Here is a 25,667-nt window from a genome sequence, read left to right as displayed (position 1 = left end):
TGACTTACATTGCCCCCATCATCTCTCCCCCTCAACTCCCTCCCCCACTCTACTTAAAACAATTGCAAGAGGTTTAAAGTTTTGTTCCATGTAGATATGTGAAGTCCATCTACCGTATACCTTCACCTTAATGCCCTTCATTCACTCTTCCCCCATTAGCACACACCCCCAAAACACTGTACAGATTTTACAGTCATTCTTTTGTTATTAATATTTAAGTTGGTGTTCAAAGGGGTGTCTCAGTGTATTCCCACTATGGATGTACTTTACTATGGTCAAGTTAACCCCTTCCAGTACTCTCCCTTACCCCTTTACTTCCCATCCACCCCCATTTTCCACAGTTTTCAATACATGACTTTTATCCTCTACCTTCACATCTTATGTAATAAGATATTACTGATGCTCTATCATTCTCTTCCTTTCCATCTATCCTGAGGTCTGTTGAGTAGCTCCATTATTACAAACGTGTTATATATGTGAGTTTGTCTATGATCATGCTTGTTTTTGTGTATATGTTTATCTTTTGATATATTCCGCATATGAAAGAAAACATGCAGCGTATTTCAGCTCATTGATAGGAGGTCCACGTCTGGTTTTTACAACTGTGAAAGAATAAGTACATGCATTGTACATGTTCCAGTTGTTTTGCATGTTCTGCAGCACCCAGTGGAATGTAATAGAGATCCTCACTGGTTTCTTATGCTATCACTTTATGTCACTATGGAATGTGTACTGGAGAATTCTCCAGGGAAGACACTTGTTCCTGGGATTTTCTTTCTTAGGAAGTAATTAACTTTTAATTATATCTCTGCAGTTCTTAGAAGTACATTTATAGGTTTTCTTTTCTAGACTCGGTTTTGTTAGTGTACACATATATCCAGAAATTTTATCTCTATGAACCAATATTTTGGTGTTCAGTTCATAATATCCTGTTGTAATTGTTCTTTTTTCTTTTCTTTTTTTTTAATTTGGCTGTACTTGGGATTGACCTCAGAACCTCATGCTTGCTAGGTGGGTGCTGTACCAATTGAGACATGTGCCAGTCCTATTTGCTTCAGTTACTTTTGAGATAGGGTCTTTCTTCATATCCAGGCTAGCCCAGATTGATATCCTCATATTTGTGGTTTCCTGCATTGCTGGGGGACAGGTGCATGCCAACACACCCAGTCATTGGTTGAGATGGGATCTTATGAACACTTTGTCCAGTTTGCAATTGAACTGTGATCGTCCTGATCCAAAGTAGCTGGGATTACAGGCATTGAGTCAATGCTGCTGGCTATATTGTTCTTATTTCTACAAATTCAGTAGTCATATTTTGAGTTTATTAATGAGTTTGTAATTTAGCTTTTCTCTCTTTTTCCATGATTTGTCTGCAAAGTTTGTTACTTTGGGTGATGTTTCCACAGAACAAACTTCCTACTTATTTGATTTTTGCTATCTTTTTTCTGTATTCTATTTGGTTTGTTTTGCAGTATTCGACATTTATTCTTTCGTTCTTTCAATTTAAGTTTCCAGTTTTGAATATTATTTCCAAAAGGTTTATTCTTATTTTATCATATAGAAAGTTATAAATACCATATGAATAGTATTTTTCAGAAAATTTGTGTAGCTTCCCTCAAAAAAATCTAAAAATAGAGTTACCATATGATCCAGCTATGCCTTCTGTGTATCTACCTGAAGGAATTAAACTCCACCTACATTAGCGATACCTGCACAGCCTTGTTTATTATAACATTGCATACAATATCCAGGTATACGTATCTATATTAAATATGTTTTTTTTCTATTATATTCTAATAAATTGTATCCATGCTCAAATATAAACATGTATATGTACTTGAATTATATTTAGTAATAAAGAAGAATGAAATTATGCCATTTGTAGGAAAATGGATGGAATTGCAGATGGTGTTAAGAAAAATAATTCAGTCAGAAGATAAATACTGTATTTTTCATTAATGTATATAATCTAATTTTTAAAAATATATGACAGTATAATTGAGAATATTTGGGAATACTAATGCATACAGCAGGTAGTATAAGGGGACAGCATAGTATCACAGTAAATAATGTTATAAAAAAAAGTTACTGTATACATAAATGAAAACAACATATGCAAAACTCTTTATTTTTACATTAATATGTACTAATTAAAAGACACTCTAAAAGTATACAGAAATCTTGTCTGAAGGATAGACAAATGAATAGTCAAAATTATAAAATCTATGTAAAATATTATTTTTCCATAACAAACATACAATGTATGTATGTGTAAAAACCTCTCATACCAAACCTGTAGGTAAACCCCAAAAAGAAACAAAAACTCATTTTCCAATGGCTCATTGACAACAATTACTTATACATAACAATTTCCTTCACTCAGAATCACATCTGCAGGTTGAAATTGCTTCCACCACTCTCATCACCATACCACAACGCCAATACATTGATTCAAAAGATAAACCCTTCATCAATCTAATGAAATATTTGTGTTCTAGCTACATCATTGTCAGCATCTGTACTTGTGCTAGTGATAATAAGCATGAGTTTGTGAGGAACAGATTAAAATCCAATTCAGAGTGTCTTAATTCATGGAAAACATCTTTGCATTTGAAAGGATAAATTTGCTTTGTGATTTTTGTATTTTTTGTTTCACTTTGAAGGATAAAGAAATACGTCATCAACAAGATGAAGTTACCATCTAATCCATCACTCAGTTCCCTGTTAAATTCAAGCACCGAATTTGAACCAAAGGAGAAAACGAAAAATTAAATTAAGTTAACGAGAACTTCATTTAAATTCAGTTTAGACCATCATCTTGGATAACTCAGCATGATCTTAACTTGTGCACAAGAACAGTCTCTGTGGTCCCTGGGAAAAATAATCAATTTCTGTGACTAGGAGATGTGACACCATGATCTCTTTTCACTGGGTTTATGGCATCTCCTTGGTGTCATTACACATAAATTTGAATTCCTCACTCTTGTTCAGAGCACAGCAGAGCTGGTGGAGGACAATGATATGTGTGAGCAGAGTGTCAGTCCACAGGGCTCTGAAGAACTGAACTAAATTGGCTTTCCTTTCTCATGTTAGTGAAAGATCATGTTCCAAGAAAGACAAGTGTGAGCTGGTCTCCAGTGTCGGGCAGAAGGCATTCCTCAGCTGCCTACCAGAAGTGGACCTCCCTCTAAACCAACTCCACAACTAAATTTACCTGTCACAACTGTACTCCTCAATGGCTTGACCCTAGTGTCACCTGGTTCTGTGCAAATGAGGACTGCAGGTAAGCTTCCCAGCGCAAGTGCACCAAGCTCACCTCAGCCTGTTCTAAATTTTATGAGGAGCTTTACTACTGTTTCCCATAATCATTAAGCTAATTTACTTTTTCTTTGAATTTTGATCTCTTTTATTTTTTATTTATTTATTTTTATTTTTTTATTATTCATATGTGCATACAATGCTTGGGTCATTTCTCCCCTCTGCCCCCACCCCCACCCTTACCACCTACCCCAACCCCTTCCTCTCCGCCCCAACCCCTTGATACCCGGCAGAAACTATTTTGCCCTTATCTCTAATTTTGCTGAAGAGAGAGTAGAAGCAATAATAGGAAGGAACAAGGGTTTTTCCTAGTTCAGATAAGGATAGCTATACAGGGAGTTGACTCACATTAATTTCCTGTGAACGTGTGTTAATTCTTTTTGATCTAACCTTTTCTCTAGTTCCTGGTCCCCTTCTCCTATTGGCCTCAGTTGCTTTTAAGGTATCTGCTTTAGTTTCTCTGCAATGAGGGCAACAAATGCTAGCTAATTTTTTAGGTGTCTTACCTATCCTCATATCTCTCTTGTGGGCTTTCGCTTTTATCCCCTTGTGTGTTTGCCCTTGATCTAATTTCCGCATATGAGGAAGAACATATGATTTTTGGTCTTTTGGGCCAGGCTAACCTCACTCAGAATGATGTTCTCCAATTCCATCCATTTACCAGCGAATGATAACATTTAATTCTTCTTCACGGCTGCATAAAATTCCATTGTGTATAGATACCACATTTTCTTAATCCATTCGTCGGTGGTGGGGCATCTTGGCTGTTTCCATAACTTGGCTATTGTGAATAGTGCCACAATAAACATGGGTGTGCAGGTGTCTCTGGAGTAACCTGTGTCACAGTCTTTTGGGTATATCCCCAAGAGTGGTATTGCTGGATCAAATGGTAGATCAATGTTTAGCTCTTTCAGTAGCCTCCAAATTTTTTTCAGGAGTGGTTATACTAGTTTACATTCCCACCAACAGTGTAAGAGGGTTCCTTTTCCCCCGCATCCTTGCCAACACCTGTTGTTAGTGGTGTTGCTAATGATGGCTACTCATTCTAACAGGGGTGAGGTGGAATCTTAGTGTGGTTTTAATTTGCATTTCCTTTATTGCTAGAGATGGTGAGCATTTTTCATGTGTTTTTTGGCCATTTGAATTTCTTCTTTTGAGAAATTTCTGTTTAGTTCACTTGCCCATTTCTTTATTGGTTCATTAGTTTTGGGAGAATTTAGTTTTTTAAGTTCCCTATATATTCTGGTTATTAGTCCTTTGTCTGATGTGTAGCTGGCAAATATTTTCTCCCACTCTGTGGGTGTTCTCTTCAGTTTAGAGACCATTTCTTTTGATGAACAGAAGCTTTTTAGTTTTTTGAGGTCCCATTTATCTATGCTGTCTCTTAGTTGCTGTGCTACTGGGTTCCATTGAGAAAGTTCTTACCTATACCTACTAACTCCAGAGTATTTCCTACTGTTTCCTGTATCAACTTTAGAGTCTGGGGTCTTATATTAAGATCCTTGATCCATTTTGAGTTAATATTGGTATAGGGTGATATACATGGATCTAGTTTCAGTTTTTTGCAGACTGCTAACCAGTTTTCCCAGCAGTTTTTGTTGAAGAGGCTGCTTTTTCTCCATTGTATATTTTTAGTGCCTTTGTCAAAGACAAGTTGGTTATAGTTGTGTAGCTTCATATCTGGGTCCTCTATTCTTTTCCACTGGTCTTCATGTCTGTTTTTGTGCCAGTACCATGCTGTTTTTATTGTTATTGGTTTGTAATATAGTTTGAACTCAGATATTGTGATGCCTAAAGCAATGTTCTTTTCACTGAGTATTGCCTTGGTTATTCGTGACCTGTAGTGTTTCCATATAAATTTAATGGTAGATTTTTCAATCTCTTTAATGAATGTCATTGGAATTCTGATGGGAATTGCATTAAACATGTAGATTACTTTTAGGAGTATAGACATTTTTATTATGTTGATTCTACCAATCCATGAGCATGGGAGATCTCTCCACTTTCTATAGTCTTCCTCAATCTCTTTCTTCAGAAGTGTGTAGTTTTCCTTGTAGAGGTCTTTCACATCTTTTGTTAGGTTTACACCTAGGTATTTGATTTTTTTGAGACTAGTGTAAATTGAATCATTTTCATATATTCTTTTTCAGTTATTCATTATTAGTGTATAGAAATCCTAATGATTTTTCTGTGTTGATTTTATATCCTGCTACATTGCTGCAGCTATTGATGGTGTCTAAGAACTTCTGAGTAGAGTTTTTTGAGTCTTTAAGCTATAGGATCATGTCATCTGCAAATAGGAATATTTTGACAGTTTTTTTTACCTATTTGTATTCCTCATTCATTCTTCTTGCCTAATTGCTCTGGCTAGGAATTCCAGTACTATGTTGAATAGGAGTGGAGATAGTAGGCATCCTTGTCTGGTTCCTGATTTTAGAGGGAATGCTTTCAGTTTTTCTCCGTTAAGTATAATGCTGGCTATAGGTTTGTCACATGTAGCTTTTATAATGTTGAGGTACTTTCCTTCTATTCCTAGTTTTCTTAGAACTTTTATCATGAAATGGTGTTGGATCTTATCAAAGGCTTTTTCTGCATTTATTGAGATGATCAAGTGGTTTTTGTCTTTGCTTCTGTTAATGTGGTTTATTACATTTATTGATTTTCGTATGTTGAACCACCCCTGCATTCCTGGGATGAAGCCTACTGGATAGTGGTGAATAATCTTTTTGATGTGTTGTTGAATTCAGTTTTCCATTATTTTGTTAAGGATTTTTGCATCAATGTTCATTAAGGAGATTGGCCTATAGTTCTCCTTTTTTGGAGGTATCTTTGCTTGGTTTTGGGGTAAGTGTAATACTGGCTTCATAAAATGTGTTTGGCAGTTTTCCTTCCCTTTCTATTTTATGGAACAGTTTAAGGAGGGTTGGTATCAGTTGTTCTTTAAAGGTCTGATAGAATTCAGCAGAGAATCCATCAGGTCCTGGACTTTTCTTTTTGGAGAGACTCTTGATTGCCGCTTCAATTTCATTTTGTGTTATAGATCTATTCGGGTGATTAATTTCCTCTTGGTCCAGTTTTGGATGATCTTATGTATCTAGAAATCTACCCATTTCTTTAAGATTTTCAATTTTTTTTGAATATAGGTTCTTGAAGTAGTCTCTGATTATTTCCTGGACTTCCATGGTGTTTGTTGTTATCTCCCCTTTTGCATTCCTGAATCTACTAATTCGGGTTTTTTTCTCTCCTCATTTTAGTCAGGTTTGCCAGGGGTCTGTCTATCTTGTTTATTTTTTCAAAGAACCAACTTTTTGTTTCATTAATTCTTTGTATGGTTTTTTTATGGTTTCTATTTTGTTGATTTCAGTTCTTATTTTTATTATTTCTCTCCTTCTATTTGTTTTGGGATTTGCTTGTTCTTGTTTTTCTAGGAGTTTGAGATGTATCATTAGGTTATTGATTTGGGATCTTTCAATCTTTTTAATATATGCACTCATGGCTATAAACTTTCCTCTCAGGACTGCCTTTGCTGTGTCCCATAGGTTCCAGTATGTTGTGTTTTCATATTCATTGACTTCCAGGAAATTTTTAATTTCCTCTTTTATGAGTGTGTGTATTTGCTTTTGTGTCTTCTCATATTCTTTATTTTTGTTGTCTTGGAATTTCTTGAGTGTCTCCTGTACGTTTTGGTTGACCTTGTTTAGTAACACCTCCATTAAATTCTCAGTTTTTCTTGCAGGATTTCGTCTTTCAGGGTGCTCTTGTGGGTTTCGTTGGGCTACTTGGGATAATCTATCTTTGTTTTGCTGGAGTCTGGAACTGAGTATCCGTTTTCTTCATTTCCCTCTGAATCCTGTACTAATTTATTTTGGAGGGGAGAATGGTTTCCATCCCTTTTTCCCATCATTCCACTTAATGCTGTTTTTGTCCCTTGTCTGTGTGTAATTTAGTATTAGCTAACTTACAATAGTGAAACTAATAAAACCAAGAAAGAAGGAGAAAAAAGAAGGAAAAGAAAAAAATAGAGAACCAAAGAAATCAACAAAGAGAGATGGTGGACTAACAAACAGTGAACAAGACAAACATTTAGAGAGAAAGAAAAATAAATAAGCAAATAAATAAACCAGGTCTGGGAACAATAGAATTTTAGTCTTAGTAGTTCTGGTGTTATTCCTTCAGCATCCAGTCCTGGTGTTGGTATTTGAGCAGTCTCTCTGTCATAGTCTTGCCAGGTGATTGGGTCAGGAGACAAGTTTTGTGGACCACTGTCTGCCCTATTTCAGTCAGTGGCTTATCACCTGCTGACTGTCCACTGTCTACTTTTGCAGGCTTTGTTTACTGAAAGTTCATGCAGAGATCAGCTCCTTGCCCTACCCCTACCCACCCCCCGCCCGTGCACTCAGGGCACCCTGCCCTCTCTGCTGCATGTTCTTTTCCTTTCCTTGTTTATTATTCAGATTTTTTTGTGGGTGGGGGTTAGTGTGTCCAGGGGGATATGCTGATTTATCCTAGGGATAGATGTGGGCACAATGCATGCTGCTTATTTGCTCACCTGTTGGTCTGCATCTCCCAAGCGGGTTTGGAGCCAGTGTCTGGTGGCATGGGAGCCCTCCTCTTTTCTCAGTGTAACATGGTGTAGAGAAGCTTTATATGGTCTGGAGGTTCAGGGTGTCAGAGTTTTGCTTCTTTTCTTTTTTTTTTTTTTGCTATGAAAGTATATTTTAGATGAGATCAACATTTCTTTATTTATTTTTATTATTTATTTAGGGACAATGGTCTCACTATGTAGCCCAGGCTGTCATTAAATTCCCTATGCAGCCCAAGCTGGCTTCGCACTCAGATCCTCCTGCCTCAGCCTCCTGAGAGCTGAGATTACAAGCATGGCCCACCACACCTGGCTGATATTAACAGTTATACTGGTAGACTCTGCATAATGCAGATTGTCCTCCATAATGTGGGCAGGATTCATCCAAGTAGTTGTAGATCTTTTTTTTTTAATTTTTTTATTTTTTATTTTATTCAAATGTACATACAATGTTTGGGTCATTTCTCCCCCATTCTCCCCTTCCATTTTGCTTCTTGGTGGGTTTTTTTTCTGCCAAGTGTGGCTCCAGCATCTCAGCAAGATTTTTGATTTACAGAGCTCACACTGTCTGCTTCCTCCCTATAGTTGCCATCTTGGAATCTTTATATTGCCAACTTTGTTACTCTTTGTGTTTTCTTTTTATAAATTTTTATTAGGATATATTCATTATGCAGGGGGAATTCATAGTGATAATTCCAATTAGACTTATATTGTACATTAGGTACATTGTCTCCAATGTCCCTCTCCCTCCACCCCTCCCTGCCCCACTTAAAGCAATTTCAAGAAATTTCTAACTTCTTTTTCATATAGGTATATGAAATCTGTCAATCATATGCCTTCACCTTAATCTCCTTCATTCACCGCACCCCCTCCTACTACTACCCCATCACACACATGTACCCAATCTACATAACTGTTTTTCATTATTAATATTTAAGTTGATGTTCAGAGGGGTGTTTCAATGTATGCCCTCTGCAAGTATACTTTACTTTGGTCCATTCAATCCCTTCCATTACTCTCCCTTACCCCTTCCTTCCCACCCCCCACTTTTCAAGAGCTTTTAATACACATTCTATTTCTTCTACCTTCACGTCTTATGTTACACAGTATTGCTGATGCTCTATCATTCTCTTTTCCTTTCCCTCTTTCCCTGAGTTCCACAGAGTAGTCCCACTATTACAAGCGTGTTCTATATCTGAGTTTGTATATGATCATCCTTGTTTTTCTGCATATGTTTATCTTTGGATTTATCTTCCACATATGAGAGAAAACACGTGGCTTTTGTCTTTCTGAGTCTGGCTTACTTCATTTAACATGATGTAATCAAATTGTATCCATTTACTTTTCAACCACATGTTGTTATTCCTTATGGCTGAGTAATATCAGCCACAAGAAGACTGAGGAAAGTGAGATGGTAGACTCAGGAAAGAATAAACCCTGTTTTAGCAAGCAGACAAGTAAAAAAGAATAGATAAAACTAAACAACAGGGGAAAGAAAATGACTAGAAACAGAAGGAACCTTTCAATATTATCACTGAATGGCCTCAATGCCCCAATCAAAACACATAGAATAGCAAACTGGGTTAAAAAACAAGACCCAAACATATGTTGCTCACAAGAGGCTCAGCTCACTGAAAAAAATAAACACTGGCTTAGAATCAAAGGGTGGGAAAAGGTTTTCCAAGAAAATGGACCCCATAAATAGGCTGGAGTAGTTCTACTCATATCTTACAAAGTATACCTCAGACTAAAATCAGTCAGAAGAGATAAAGAAGGTCCCCTCATAGTAATTAAAGGAACAATTCATCAATAGGAAATATTATTTCTTAACATATATGTAACAAACACATGGACACCAATCTACATTTTAAAAATGCTAATGGATATAAAGGACAGATAGACCATAACACAGTGATAGTGGGAGACATGAAAACCCCACTGTCACCAACAGATAGGTCATCCAGGTCTAAGATTAACAAAGAAACTTCAGAGAAACTGCACACATTAGAGTAAATATGTATGATAATCTACAAAGTATTTCACCCAACAACCAGGAAATACATATTCTTTTCTGCTACTCATGGGAATGTCTCCAAAATAGATCATATTTTGGTATACAAAAAAAGTCTCAAGAATTGAAATAAGCCCCTGGATCATATCAGATCACAACAGAATAATACTATATCTCAACAGCAAAAGAAGCCACAGAAAATACTCAAACACATGGAGACTGAACAATACACTGCAGAAAGACCAGTAGGTAACCACAGAAATAAGGGAAGAAATCAAAAAGTTCCTAGAATTCAATAATAAAAATATAATATAACAGAATCTGTGGAACAAAGGAAAGGCCATCTTAAGGGGAAAATTTATAGCTATCAGTGTCCATATTTAAAAAAAAGAGACCTCTCAAATAAATAACATAATGATGCACCTTGTGCTCCTAGAAAAGCAAGAACAAACCAAATGCAAAACCAGCAGGCAGAGGAAAAAAACATAAAGATCAGGGTTGAGATCAATGAGTTTGAGAAACAATCAATAAAATAAAAAGTTGGTTCTTTGAAAAGTTTAACAAGCTCCACAAACCCTTAGTCAACATGACAAAGCCAAGGAGAAAAAAGACACAAGTTAATAAAATTAGAAATGCAAAAGCAGCATAACCACAAATACTAATAAAATCCATAGAATCATTACAGAGTATTTAGAACATTTATTTTCCAATAAATTGTAAAACCTATATGAGATGGATAAATTCCTAGATGCATAGAACCAACCAAAATTGAACCTAGAAGATATTAAACACATTAATAGTCCTATTACAAGCAAAGAGATTGAAGCAGTAATAAAGATCCTCTCTACAAAGAACAGCCCAGGACCTAATGGACTGACCACTGCAATTTACCAAACCTTTAAAAAAGAACTATCACCAATAGACCTCAAGCTTTTCCAGGAAATAAAAAGGGAAGAAACACTACCAAACTCATGAAGCCAGCATTACCCTCATTCCAAAACCCAATAAAGACACAACCAAAAAAGAGAATTATACACTAATATCTCTAATGAAAATATATGCAAAGATTCTCAACAAAATACTGGCAAATAGAATTTAACAACAAGTCAAAAAGATCATACATACACCATGACCAAGTTTGTTTCATTCCAGGGTTGCAAGGATGCTTTAACATACATAAATCCATAAAAGTAATATAACACATAATCAGAAGCAAGGACAAAACCCACATGATCCTCTCAATAGACACAGAAAAAGCATTTGACAAAATTCAACAACCTTTCATGATAAAAGCTCTGAAGAAACTAGGAATAGAAGGAATTTTCCTTAACATAATAAAGGCTACATACAACAAACCTAGAAGCAACATCATACTAAATGGAGAACAACTAAAATTATTCCCATTAAAGTCAGGAATGAGACAGAGCTGCCCTCTTTCTCCACTATTATTCAACATAGTTTTAGAATTCCTAGCCAAAGCAATAAAACAAAAGCAAGAAATAAAAGGGATTGAATAGGGAAAGAAGAACACAAACTATCCCTATTTGCAGATGCCATGATCCCATACCTAACAAACTCTAAAAACTCTACAAAACTGTTAGAAATTATAAGTTCTTTCAGTAAAGTAGCTAGATAGAAAATTAACATACAGAAATCAGTAGCTTTTCTATATACCAACAACACACAGACTGAGAAAGAAATTAGGAAACAATCCCATTTACAATAACCTCAAAAACAATATAGCACTTGTATTAAATTTATCAAAAAAACCAAAGATATTTTTAATGAAAATAATAAACCATTGAAGAGAGAGATTGAAGAAGACATCAGAAGATTGAAAAATCTTCTATGCTCATGGATCGGCAGAATCAACATTGTGAAAATGACTATGATACCAAAAGCAATCTACATGTTCATTGCAATTCCTATCAAAATTCCAATGACATACTGCACAGAAACAGAAAAATCAACCTTGAATACATCTGGAAACTTCAAACTATACCATAGAGCCATAAAATTGAAAACATGGTATTGGCTCAAAAACACACAGGAAGGTCAATGGATCAGTCTAGAAGATCCAGACATAAACCTATGCATGTATAGCCAACTGATCTTTGACAAAGGAGCCCAAAACACACTATGGAGAAAAGACAGCCTCTTTAACAAATGTTGCTGGGAAAACTGGATATCCACATGTAGAAGACTAAAACTAGATCCCTGTCTTTCACCCTGTACCTAAAATCAACTCGAAGTGGATTGAAGACCTTAATAAAAGGCCTGAAACTTTGAAACAACTTCAGGAAGAAGTACGAAATACATTGGATCAGATAAGTATAGAGAATGACTTCCTAAACAGAACTAAAAAAGCTCAGCATCCAAGAGAAACAATGAACAAATGGTACTGCATCAAACTAGAGTTTCCACACAGAAACAAAAATAGTCACCAGACTCAAGAAACAGCCCACAGACAGGAGAAAACCATTGCCAACTACTCATTCAATAAGTGACTAATATCCAGAATCTACAGGAAACTCAAAAACTGAGCCCCCAAAGAATCAACACCCCAATGAAGAAATGGTCACATGAACTAAATAGGGAATTCTAAAAGAAAGATATACAAATGGCCAGAAAATACATGAAGTGTTCAATTTCTCTGGTTATAAATGCAATGGAAATCAAAACAACACTTTCATTTCATCCGGCCCATAATCAAGGGTACTAATTACAACAAATGCTGGCAGGGATGCAGTGAAACAGGAACCTTTATACACTGTTGGTGGGAATTGAAATTAGTACAACCACTATGGAAAGTAGTATGGAATTCCTCAAAAAGCTAAAGAAAGAACTGCCATATGATCCAGTGATACCTCTCCTGGGCATCTACCCAAAGGAATGTAAAATAGGATACAATAGAGACACCTGTACATCGATGGTCATTACAGCACTCTTCACAATAACCAAGTTTTGGAAACAATCCAGGTGTCCTACAACTGATGAATGGGTCATTTGTTATTGTAACCCACTTGTTTTTGTTCATAGTATCTGTTATTGGATATAGTGACCCCAGGAAGATTGAGCCCTTTTCTGCTCAGATATATAATGCAATACTGTGTTGATTTACTTCCCTTGCTAGGCTTATTGTCCCACTCCCTTACCAATGATTTCTGTAGTTAATTGTAAAATAAACTCCTGCATCTCAAATCTGTGATTCTAAGATTATGACTGAGGGAACCTGATATAATATACATTCCCAAATTACAGATCTCCCCTTCATAGAAACTGATTCTTCTCCTTTATCCTTACTATATAGAGGATGATCAAACAGAAAGAGAGAATGGCACATGAACAAAAATGGTGATTCTCTTCTTCTCAACTCTAAAACCAGAAGCACTACGTATTTTCATTGTTATTTCATTGTATTAGCTGTATTCAACTTCTATGGATAATACATTGCCATGCAGTCTTGGTATTACTGAAGATGTCCTCATTATATCAACACACTGGAATATTAGTTTATATGGGCATAGAAATCTTGATTGGCATTTAATTTTCCTCAGCGCTTTGAAAACATAAATATAGACTGTGCTAACTTCTATGATTCTTATATGAAGTATCTGTCAGTCTAATTATCATTACTCTGTATGGTATCTCTCAAGAATTATTTTTCCTTTCCCTTTGGTTTTCTGGGTTCATAAATTCTGATTTGAAAATACTATTCCTCTAAGAATTTGAAGTAGTCTTTTCAAATTGTTTTATTAGTATATAATAATTATTCAGGAAGGGATGTTATTATATATCCTCCATTATTCTCTTTCATCTTCTTCTTGAAATGACATGGACAGTTTTCAATTTCATACATGAAAAACTACCTCAATCCTAACTGTGGTCTTTCAAGCAGAGATATTGTGCATTTCTCCAATTTACCAATTTTCTTAGTAATTTTCAATATTGACCTTTATTTTCTCCCATTCTTGGTATTTGTTTCTGAAACTCCTAGTTGGGTATTTGTTGGAGCCTTACAACCTATCTTGCCTGTCTCTTAAATTGTCATTCACATCTTCCATGTCTTTTCTTGTTAAGCAAAATTTTGAATGTTTTTAATGTTCTGGCAGGGCACTGGTGGTTCACCCATGTAATTCTAGCTACTTGGGGGGAATTCTGATCTTTATTGTCTTGATTGCTTTGATTCAAACTTGATTATTTTTTATTTTCTGAATTCCATGGTGATCCAGAACCCTGTAGGGACTCATGTGATTTTCTCTTGAGATTTATGCTTTGGGCTTAGTGAAAAGATGCATGGTTTATACTTCAATGGGATAAGAAAGAAACAATATTGTGGCATAATGTAAGAAATAAGCAACTGTCAATTCCTACATTCCAAAATGGTGCAGATTCATTTGTTCAGTTTCAGTTTTGCTTTGTCTCAATTTTCTCATTGATTTACTTGCATGTGAAGTCATCCAGTCATACATTATCTTATTAATTTACACACCTATTTAAAAATTTTAATTTGTTTAATTGGATAAGTATTTTTAACTTCTCTAAAAACCCAATGCTGGCAGAGGAAGAGAGGACTGATATCTTGTGGACACTAGTCCTCAGAATTGTATGATTCCCATTAGACACCCGTTCCAGAGATCAAGTTTTAACTGATAGAAACTCCATCTTACCTGTTGTTTGATTGCTCCTGACTGAACCTGTGAGTGACCAATGACCTGATTTCATTCCTCTGACCCCACCTGAAAGGATTCCCCTCACTATTAATCTTGAGTTCAGTCTTGTTAGAGGTCAGAGTTACACTTAATAGCTTGGGGAAGACTGAGTTCATTTGTTTCTCCTATTGTTTCCAGAAAAAATCCTGGCAAAACGTACATTACTATGAATTCTTTAGTCATTCTATTAAAAAGTTACAAAAGCATGTTTGTCAGGAGAATTTCCTGTCCAACACAGGTATTAAGTGTGGCTAAAATGCTACATCGAATTTAGGGGAGAAATAGATATGGAAATATTTTTAGATAAGTTCTTGTTCTCTGCATTCTGTTTTTTGGTTTCTGCTATTTTTCAAGCAGTGTCTCTACTGGTACCATAGGCTGGCCTTGGGCACTTAATTCTTCTGCCTTAGCCTCCCAGGTGCTCCATTTATAGCCTACTGCCTGCATTCTGGCTAGTGAACTTTATCTTTGATTTGTAAACTCAAGTCCTTAACAAATTTAGATTATATTTTATCCCTTATTATTCAAACACAACACTGGAACTACTTGAGGCACAGGTCCAGAAAGATGTGGGTAAAAGGCATCATGCTACAGACTTCTGTTTTGCCTCAAAAAATGTGAAAAAAAATACCTTGAATGAAATACTGTAATTCCGATTTTTGGCAATCTCTCAAAGTAAATTTAACATCTCACAAGTCTATTACTATACACTGTATGTATGGATCGTAGCATTATTTTAAACTCTAAGAATCAAAATATAACTCTGGTATCATTATGCATATGAGTCTTGACAGCAAAGTACTTTACACCAATAGTGTGGTGATCTCTGCAATCCTAGTGATTATAATCTTGAACTGAAAACTGAAGCATCATCCTATTCCTGACAAAACACAACCAAAATTTCCTATAAACTAATCTTATTCACAAAACATGAAGAGAAGAGGTCTCATACATGAAATAACAGTACACAGATGTATGCAGGTATTAAAACATAAAAATAGTTTTAATTAAAAAATTCTTAGATAATAGAGGTCCAATGAAAGGTTCACATGTTTTAAAAAAATATAATTAATTGATTCTGTGCAATGAATACTGTGCTTTTCCCACAACCTTCTTGAATCCACTCTTGACCTCTTTATTCCTCAAGCTGCAGACCAGGGGGTTCAACTTGGAGCTGATTATAGTATAAAACACAGATGCCATTTTGTCTGTGTCCATGGAATGACTAGAACCTAGTTGTAAATACAGGAAGATGACAGTTCCGTAGAAGATGAAGACAGTGGTGAGGTAAGATGCACAAGTGGAGAAGAACTTCAGCTGAACGTATCCTCAGGATAGCAACAAAAATAAACAAGTAAGAAATAAATACAACAAAGAGAGTGAAAAACATATTGAATGCTGCCAATGTGAAAAGCACGATTTCATTTGTGTAGATATCAGAGCGAGAAAGAGCCAGCAATAGGGAAATGTCACAGAAAAAGTGGTTAATCACATTGGAATGACAGAGAGATAGAAAATGAAGGCAACATGGATAGACAATTGCATGAGTCCAATGATGTAGGAACCAGTAACAAGTAGGACACACACAGTACTTGTCATGGTTGTGGTGTAATGCAGGGGTTTGCACACAGCTGCATAGTGGTCAAAGGCCATTAAGGCCATGAGGAAACCTTCAATAATGATAAAAGCTGCAAAGAACATCTGAGTGGCACAAACATTGCAGGATATGATCTTATTTCCTGTGAGAAACCCCACCATTACCTTAGTAGTGACAGCGAGGCATAAACACAGTCCACGAAGGAGACATTGCTGATGAAAAAGTACGTGGGAGTGTGGAGTCGGGAGTCCAACAGAATCAACACGATCATCCCAAGGTTCCCAACAAGAATGATGAAGTAAATGACAGTGAAGATGATAAACAAAGAGACCTGCAGCTCTAGGATATCTGTTAACTACACAAGAATAAATTTGGTCACTTCTGAAATATTCTCCATCAGTGCTACTTAGGAGTTGTCATGGCAGGCACCTACGACAAGGTGAGACTATGACACATGATGCTAGCTGAATACCCCCTTGATATTTGAAGTGTGAGCAAGGTCTGTTGCCCATTTGTCAGCCTCCTGTCCAGTGAAGGAGTCTGTGACAGAAGCCAGCCTGAGTTCATTCATCTGGAGTGGTACAGAAGGACACTCGAACACTCTTGGTGACCACAGTTTCCACAAGTCATGCACATAATTGCTCTGGGACACACTTCCCTTTGTCTGGTTAAGTTATGCTTTATTACACTAAAACACCTAGCAGCTTTTTTTACTCCTTGCAATATCATAAAAGCAATGTTTTTGACAAAAACTCTTGTCTAAAACACACATAGAAAGCATAATCTGCAGAAAGCACCTTGTAGGAACTCGTGATCATTGTTCAGTGTATAGTGATGAAAGAAACATAACATACATCTCCCATCTCTAATGGACCCTTGACACCTTTTTCTTACTAGCTTAAGAGATACAATGATGGGGTTTACTCTAGAATCACTCATGCTTTTCTCTCCAATGTAAGAAAGAAAGAGCCCTTAAGTGTGTGGTTCTCTTTAATCATTGGCCCCTATAGCAAACTTCATGATCTATAGAGCACATTGTTAGTGATGTCAAGATATCTTTCAGTGTCTCAAATACTGAATGAATTGCTTTTGAAAGGCTGAATCTAAGCTTTTGCTGCCTTCTCTTTAAGACATGAGTTATTTTTTACCAAGGCTGATGTTATTCATTTCCTAATATCACCCATGTCTTTGTTTTACTTGTGGGGAGGGAGAATATAGGAAGAAGAAAAGTTAACTTTGTTCTCCCCTAACACTCTGTGCCTTCAACCAAGCTATAGTTGATAGTGTATCTGGTTGGACTTCCCTTGAGTGGCGGCTCAGGTGACAAATGAATGTTCTGCTGAAGTTAGAGTCTGACAATGCCTTTCAACCCAACATGCACTTCTGACCTTGGAATCTTAGGTCACACTCATTCCTCCTAGACTAACTATCCTTCATATTCAAGGTAGGAAATGTCATAGCTTTTTTTCTTTTAGGATAGCCAAGGTGAAAGTCATTCTTCCTCTCACCCAGAATCGATCCTACTCTTATAAGATGATGAATATGAAATTTATTTGAAAACCAAGTAAGTACTAACATATTAAAATCAGATAATCAAAGCCAATCCTTTTCTACCTATTTTATCTCTTCTTGTGTTTTGCAGAAATTTTGGTTAACAAATTTGGTAACAATATTTTAAGTCACAAATTTCATATTCCTAAAGAAAACTGTATCATTTGAGATGGTAAAGTGGATGTGGAAAAGACTGCGAGCACAGTTACTTAAAATGGGGCTATCATCTCTGTACTGCTATTCCTCAAGCATACAAGAAAATTATGAGTGTTTTATCCCTTTTGAAGGGCATCTAAGGATAATGAGCTTGGAAATCTGGATGCCATAGAGTAGTGGCAGGTGGGTGGTGGAGGAAGGTGGGTAATAACAGGATTTCTATATTGCTGATTTATAATCTTTCTGTACTTTCTTGTTTGCTAATATTTTGGATCTATGGATTTAATCTAATACTTCACATATGCTAGGCAAGTACTCTAACACTGGAGCTATGTATCCAGCACTTTTGATTTTGTTTTTTCTTGAGATAGGGTTTTGTTACCTTAGCCTTTGTTGGCTTCAAACTCACAATGCCCCTGCCTCCTCCTCCTGAGAACCCATTTTCCACATTTTGTCTCTCCATGTAAAATAAAAATGTTCAGACTCCATTTTGCCTCTGACAATGCTAGCTGGCTATGGTTGAACATTTTTGAAATACTTACTATTGGTCTAGGAGTAGACAAATGAGTTTGCAAAGGAAGTGGTGTAGAAAACCTTGATGCCCAGGCCACTGTCCAAAGTCCACATCCTGGAAGGAGTCTTACTCAAGAACTCTTCCCTGACCTGTGGAGCTGTAGGTTGTAGAAGAGAATCTGGGCTTGTGTTCTTGCAAGGCAGAGACAGCAGCCTTTGCACACGTCCCTTTGGAAGCAGGACCATGTGAGTAGTTGTCTCTGGAGGCTGTGGACTCACTTTGGCTCTTATATCCTGACCTTGATGGACATAGCAGAGGATAATATTTGTGTTTTAGCTGAGATCAGGAGGACGTGGGGGAATAGAAACTTTGAGAAAGAGCCTCCCATTATCAAATCAGCTGTGACAGAGTCAAGATAGACAAAAAATTAAAATCCTCCTCAACTCTCTTAAAGAGGTGTTTTTTAACCTCACACAAGCTTTTTCGTGTGTACCTTTTCCTTAAAGCTCCAAAGATATCCCTTGGATAGTTTTTTCTTTATTTCTTTCTATTTTTAAAATAAAATACCAACTTTACTTACCACTACAGAGTTGATCTCCGGATATTTCCTTGGTCATTTATTTTTACATTTTTGTTAACATAATTATGCATATTTATGGGATATGATGTTCTGTTATGATATTTGTTGGTGTTGTATCATGATCCAATAGCTCAGTGTAATTAGCATATATCTCATCTCAAACATTTATCATTTTGTCACAATAACATTCTGAATTCTTCTAGCTACTCAAAATATACAATGTCTTATTTTAGATATTTTCTCCCTATTGTGTAATAATGCCACAGCTAGGTATACAGTGAGTAAATCTCTTTTAAGTTTTAGTGAGATGGCCCATTTTCTTCTCTACATATTCACATCTGATCCCACACCCCAGGTAGAATTATTCTTTCTTATCAATGAAGTCAAGTATAGCTGTTAAAAGTTTGAGCATGTGGTCATGTGACCACCCTCAAATCCTGTCCCACAACCTGTTGCAGTGTGACTCTTGCAAATTATTTAATCTCTATAAACCTCAGTATATCACTTATAAGGAAAAGGATAGTAGGTTGTTTGTCTTTCAGAGAAGACTCACAATCATGAAATGAGATAACAAAAGTGAGCAGGAGATGTAGCATATATTAAGAGATCCATAAATCTGAATATTACTTATTCTTATTTTAATTTTCAAAAATATAATATAGAGTAGATGAAAATTCAGGAAAAATAAAAAGTATTAAAATATTTTCATATGCACACTGTAGATTACTGAGAAAGCAATAATTTACATTTTCCTTTCTGCAAATTTTGGTAATGCTGAAGTTTGATTTTTATTGACTATACTTGAATTTATATTCTCTCTTTTACTCTCATTTTTCTCACTGATTTCCTTGCCATTTTTTATGACTCCAACCATGTTCATGCCACAGGGCCTTTGCACCTGCTGTTCCCATTGAGGAATGCTCTCACTCCATTTAACTGCTAGTCATCCTTCCTTGACTACCTTTATAAAAGTCAGCCTCCACTCCTGACACAAACTGTCTCCTCAAATGGCATGTGACCTCTGAGAGAGCAGTGACTGCTTTGTTCAAACATGGTTATCAGTACCTGACTGGGTGAGTCTTTCAGGTATATTTGTTAGATCTCAATAAACATTTGTTAAATAAATGTGCTTTGAATTTAACTGCACCATTATACTGAACTTCTGAGTCACTGATTTGGATAGTGACCATGCATAATAATGAAAAATAGATCAACGTTCAGTTCATTTCAGGAAAGTGATGATTTTGTGCTGTGCTTCAGGATATTTTTCTGCCCTTTCATTCAGTTTTCACCTCCTTTCCTTTCAGACAAAATAATTTCTTAAAAATTCCATCATCAAGTAAATCTTTTCAAACCCTCCAATAATTTTCTTACTGATGTGCCATTAAGTGACATGAACACAACTAACAAATACAAGCTTGTAATTAAGAGATACATTAGAATCAAAATATTAAATAGCCATATGTTGTTGCAAACTTCTTAAACTCATAGAGATTTGCTGCAGTATGAGTTATTTTATGTCTTTAAAAGACATGGAAAACTGAAAAAATTCCCACATAATGTACATGCACAGGATTTATTTTCAGTGTGAATTCTTATAAGTATTTGAAGGAAATAGGACGACTGAAGGCTTTCCCATGTTGCATAATCATGGAGTTTCTCTCAATTGTGAATGCTTTCTTGGGATTAATGAGAACTGTGATCAGTGGAGGTTTTCTCATGCTGCTTATATACCTAATATGTCTCTGTAGCTTTTTCTCCTGGAGGAGTTTTCTTGTTCATAAAACTATCAACACTACAGTCAATGATTTCTCCACAATGTCTACTGTATTAGCTAACCTTATGTCATAATGAAAAGTACCTGAGGGAGAGATTTATTTTCATTCATGATTTCAGTGGTTTAATTCAATCAGTAGTCAGCTATTTCTTGTTTTTGGGCAATGGTGAGGCTGACACCTTATGGCAGGGAACATGCAGTGCAGTAAAGCATCTCACCTCATGGCAGACAAAATATGGTAACAGAATAGAGGAAGACATATCCCCTAAAAGCATGACCCTAGTGACCAGCTTCCTTTAGCTATGACCTATTTCCTAAAATTTCAGCACATCCAAAAATAGCACCAACAATATGGCAGCAAACTCCAATACAAATCTAAGGGGGTCATTTTTTATTATATCCCCCTTCTTTGTTCATAATATCAGTTTACTGTTCAACAGAGTTAACTATAGACACTGGGAAGATTGAGCCTCTCCTCTGCTCAGATATATAATGCAATTTTGTGTTGCTTTATTTCTATTCCCTGTCTGGATCTCAAATGTGTGATTTTGAGATTATGACTGAGGGAATGGATCTCATAAAATTTCCCAGATTGCAGAACTTGCCTTTACAGAAACTGATTTCCCTCTATTATCCCCATTGTATATATAGAGGGAGAACAAAAAGAGAAAGGCATATAAACCGAGAATGTTCCATCAGCTCTTCCAAACTCCACAATCAGAACTACCTATTTTCACTCTTGCTGCAGTCCATTCTCTGTATTCAGCCCCTGTGGATTGTATGCTATGGTGTAATCCGGGTATAAATGATTATGCCCTCATTACTTCAGCACAATGGAATGCTGTTTTATACATGTATAGAAATTTGGATTTGCATTTAAGTTTCCTCAGCCCTTTTTTAACATTTTGAATATTTTTAAACATCTAATCAGGCAATGGTGATTCATTTGGTACTTGTTTGGAGGGGAATCCAATCTGTTGCCTTGATTTCTTTTATTCAAACCTGATTAGTATTTATTTTCTGAATTCCATGATTACCCAGAAAACCTCAGGGGCTCAGTTGATTGTCTCCTGAGATACAAGCTTCGGGAAAATTAAAAAGATACATGTTTTATACTTCAATGGAATAATGGAAGAGACCATATTGTGGGGTGATGTAAGAGATGTCTTCTCACTACACACTTTGAAACAGCAACTCTTTAATCTTGCAGTCAATCACTAGGGATCCGGTTTGGTGATGATTCAATTGTTCAATCGCAGTTCTGCATTGTCTCAATTTGCTCATTCATTTTCTCACATGTGCAAACTGTCTTCACAAGTGTTTGATTCCCATTAGATCCCAGTTCCAGAGATCAATTTTTTATTTTGTCATTTTTATATTTACTTGCATGTATACACATTGTTTGAGCCACCTCCCCCTGAACCCCCAACACAGCCCCCATGCCCCACCCCACCCCAACCCCGCTTTTGGGAAGAACTTGTTCCACCCTCTTGTTCTCTGATTTTGTTGAAGAGAAAACATAAGTGGTAATAAGAAAGACATAGTATTTTTGCTAGTTTGAGATAAAGATAGCTATACAGAGAGATTCCTTGCATCACTTCCATGCATATGTGTATTACAACCCACATTGGTTCATCTCTACCAGACCTCTTCACTACTTCCTGGTCCCCTTCCCATAGTGGCCTCTGCCAGTTTAAGATTACTATATTCGCTCCTCTATGGTAAGCACATCAACCACATTCAAGTTTTAGGTTTCCTACCCTTTCCCTATTCTTCTCATGCATGATCTTCCATTAGTGTGTGACCCATGTCCAATAATATTACTGCATTTGTTTTAGATCTATAATCCACCTATGAAGGAGAACATGAGATTTTGGGTTGTCTGAAGATGGCTAACTTCACTTAAGATGATGATCTCCAGTTCCATCAATTTACCTGAAAATGACAAAACTCCATTTTTTTTGGCTAAATAAAATTTCATGGTGTATAAATACCACATTATCTTATTGAAGCAGTCAGTATATGTGACACCAGAGATCAATTTTTAACTGATAGAAACTTCATCGTCGTTGTTGCTTTGATTGTGCCTTACTGAATCCATGAAGTCAGTTATAGTTAGTACTTTGCAGGAGATTGAGCTCATCTTTTTTTCTCCTAATACTTCCAGAAATAATGCAGATGAAAATTTATAATGTTATGAAATCATTAGTCATTTTATTAAAAAGTTACAAGAGCATATTGGTCAGCAGAATTTGCTGTCCAACACAGGTATTAGATATGGCTAACATGAAATCTAGAACTCAGGTGAGGAATAGATATGGAAATATTTTTGGATGAGTTCTTGTTCTAAAATATTTTTTTTATTTCTCTTTTTTAAGCAGTGTAACTCTTGGTAGCACAGGCTGACCTTGAACAGTCAATTCTTCAGCATCAGCCTTCCAAGTGCTGCAATTACAAGCTTCTGACAGCATTCTGGGAAGTGACCTTTACCTTTGATTTCTGAAATTCAAGTACTCCATAAATTTAGGTTGTATGCTCTCCCTTATTATTCAAATACAAGACTGTAATGACTTGAAGCCCTGGTCCAAGAACTTGTGGATAATAAGGGATCATACTATAGATTGATGTGAAATAAATTCTGAGTTTTGTCAATCTCACAAAGTGACTTTTAGGAGTGCAAGTATCTATGGCTACACTCTGCATATGAGAATCCTGGCATCATTTTAAACTCTAAGAATTAAAAATATAACTCTGGTATCATTATACATATGAGGCTTGTCTGCAAAGCACTTAATACCAATGTGGTGGTGCTCTGTGAAATCCTATGGATTCCAATCTTGATTTTAAATTGAAGCATCATCCTATGTCTGGCAATTCATAAGCAAAATTTCCCTTAACCTAACCATATAAGAGAAGAGGTCTATAGTATGAAATGAAAATATAGAGAAGTTAAAAATAAGAAATTATTTTAATTAAAATATTCTTAGATAATAGAGGCTCAATGAAAGTTTCACGTTTTCAAAAATATAATTAATTGACAGTGTGCAATGAATACTTTGCTCTCCCAACAACTTTCCTGAATGAACTCTTGACCTCTTTATTCCTCAGGGTGTAGACCAGAGGGTTCAGCATGGGGATGATCATAGTATAGAACACAGATGCCATTTTGTCTGTGTCCATGGAATGACTAGAACCCGGCTGTAAATACATGAAGATGATTGTTCCATAGAAGATGGAAACAGTGGTGAGGTGAGATGTGCAGGTGGAGAAGGCTTTCTTTTGTCCTTCAGCTGAACGCATCCTCAGGATAGCAACAAAAATAAACAAGTAAGAAATAAAGATAACAAAGAGAGTGAAAGCTATATTGAATGCTGCCAATGTGAAAAGCACAATCTCATTTATGTAGATATCAGAGCAAGAAAGAGCCAGCAGTGGGGGAATGTCACAGAAAAAGTGATTAATCACATTTGAATGACAGAAAGAAAGATGGAATGTGAAGGCAACATGGATGGAAGATTGCAGGAGTCCAGTGACATAGGAACCTGCAACTAGTAGGACACACACAGTACTTGTCATGGTGGTGGTGTAATGCAGGGGTCTGCACACAGCTGCATGGCGGTCAAAGGACATTGAAGCCAGGAGTAATCCTTCAGTGATGACAAAGGATGCAAAGAACATCTGAGTAGCACAAACATTATAGGATATGATTTTATTTCCTGTGAGAAATCCCACCATTACCTTAGGAGTGACAGCCGAGGCATAAACACAGTCCACCAAGGAGAGATTACTGAGGAAAAAGTACATTGGAGTGTGGAGTCGGGAGTCCAACAGAATCAACACAATTATCCCAAGGTTCCCAACAAGAGTGATGGAGTAAATGACAGTGAAGATGATAAACAAAGGGATCTGCAGCTCTAGGATATCTGTTAATCCCACAAGAACAAATTCAGTCACTTCTGAAATATTCTCCATTCAAGTCACCTGGAAATTCTCGTGGCATGAACCTAGAACATGAAGAAAAAAACTGATGCTTGTTTGAAACCACCACTGTATTTGAAATGTGACTAAGCCCTCCAACTCATGTATCAGCTTCCTCTCTAGTGCAGGAGTCTGTGAAAGAAGTTGGTCTGGATGCTGGTAGGGGTGGGTTGATTGAGGTCTTTCATCCTGAAGTGGTACAGCTAGGAACTGAAACATCTTTGGTGACAACAGCTGTCACAAGTTGATATTGTGACTCTAGGACTGAAGTCACTTTGCTCCAGGTATGATATGCTTTATTACACTAAAACAGGTAGAAGTCTTTTGTATTTCTTGCAATATCATACAAGCAATGTTTTTAAACAAAAACTCTTCTCTAAAACAAACAAAGAAAGCATAATCAGTAAAAAGCACCTTGTAGGAACATGTGGCAATGATTTGGTGTATAATGATGACAAAACCTAGCATATGCATCTCCCATCAACGAAGGACCTTCCACACCTTTCTTATTTGGTGAAGATAAATAATGCTGCAGCCTAGGTTTGGGACACTCATTTTTTTCCTTGGGAATTTAAGAGAGCCCTTAAGTGGATGCTTCTCTTTAATCATTGGCTCTTTATGGAAACTGCATGAAATATGTGGCACATTGCTAGTGACATCGATAAATCTTTCACTACCTCAATAAATAAAGGAACAAGTTTTCAAAAGGCTGAAGCCAATCTTTTCTGACTTTTCTGTAAGTCACTAGTTTTATTTTTCAAAAATGCTGATGTTATCTATTTCCTACCATCACCCACTTCTTCGCTTTACTCGTGGGAAGGAAGACTAGTAGAAGAAGGACAGATATTTGTTCACCCATAGCAACTCTGTGTCTTCATCCTGGCCATACTT

At 36.3% G+C, this 25,667-nt stretch overlaps 1 protein-coding gene and 1 pseudogene across 1 annotated transcript; both read right to left on the bottom strand.

The window, feature by feature from the left end:
• Positions 1-15,691: 15,691 nt before the first annotated feature.
• Positions 15,692-16,491, bottom strand: LOC109679122 (olfactory receptor 5B12-like; annotated as a pseudogene).
• A 7,337-nt stretch (positions 16,492-23,828) lies between these two features.
• LOC109679123 (olfactory receptor 5B12-like) lies at positions 23,829-24,773 on the bottom strand. The gene has a single exon (XM_074069516.1). It carries the CDS (start codon positions 24,768-24,770, stop codon positions 23,829-23,831), a length of 942 nt encoding a protein of 313 aa, XP_073925617.1. The 5' UTR covers positions 24,771-24,773.
• Between the last annotated feature and the right edge of the window lie 894 nt (positions 24,774-25,667).

The sequence above is a fragment of the Castor canadensis genome, chromosome 1 (assembly GCF_047511655.1).
Source record: "Castor canadensis chromosome 1, mCasCan1.hap1v2, whole genome shotgun sequence".
In the NCBI taxonomy this organism is placed as follows: domain Eukaryota; kingdom Metazoa; phylum Chordata; class Mammalia; order Rodentia; family Castoridae; genus Castor; species Castor canadensis.
This window is presented reverse-complemented; position numbering and strand designations above follow the sequence as displayed.

Excerpts from the sequence above, each read along its gene's own strand:
- LOC109679123 (XM_074069516.1), bottom strand. The coding sequence starts at position 24,770 with ATGGAGAATATTTCAGAAGTGACTGAATTTGTTCTTGTGGGATTAACA.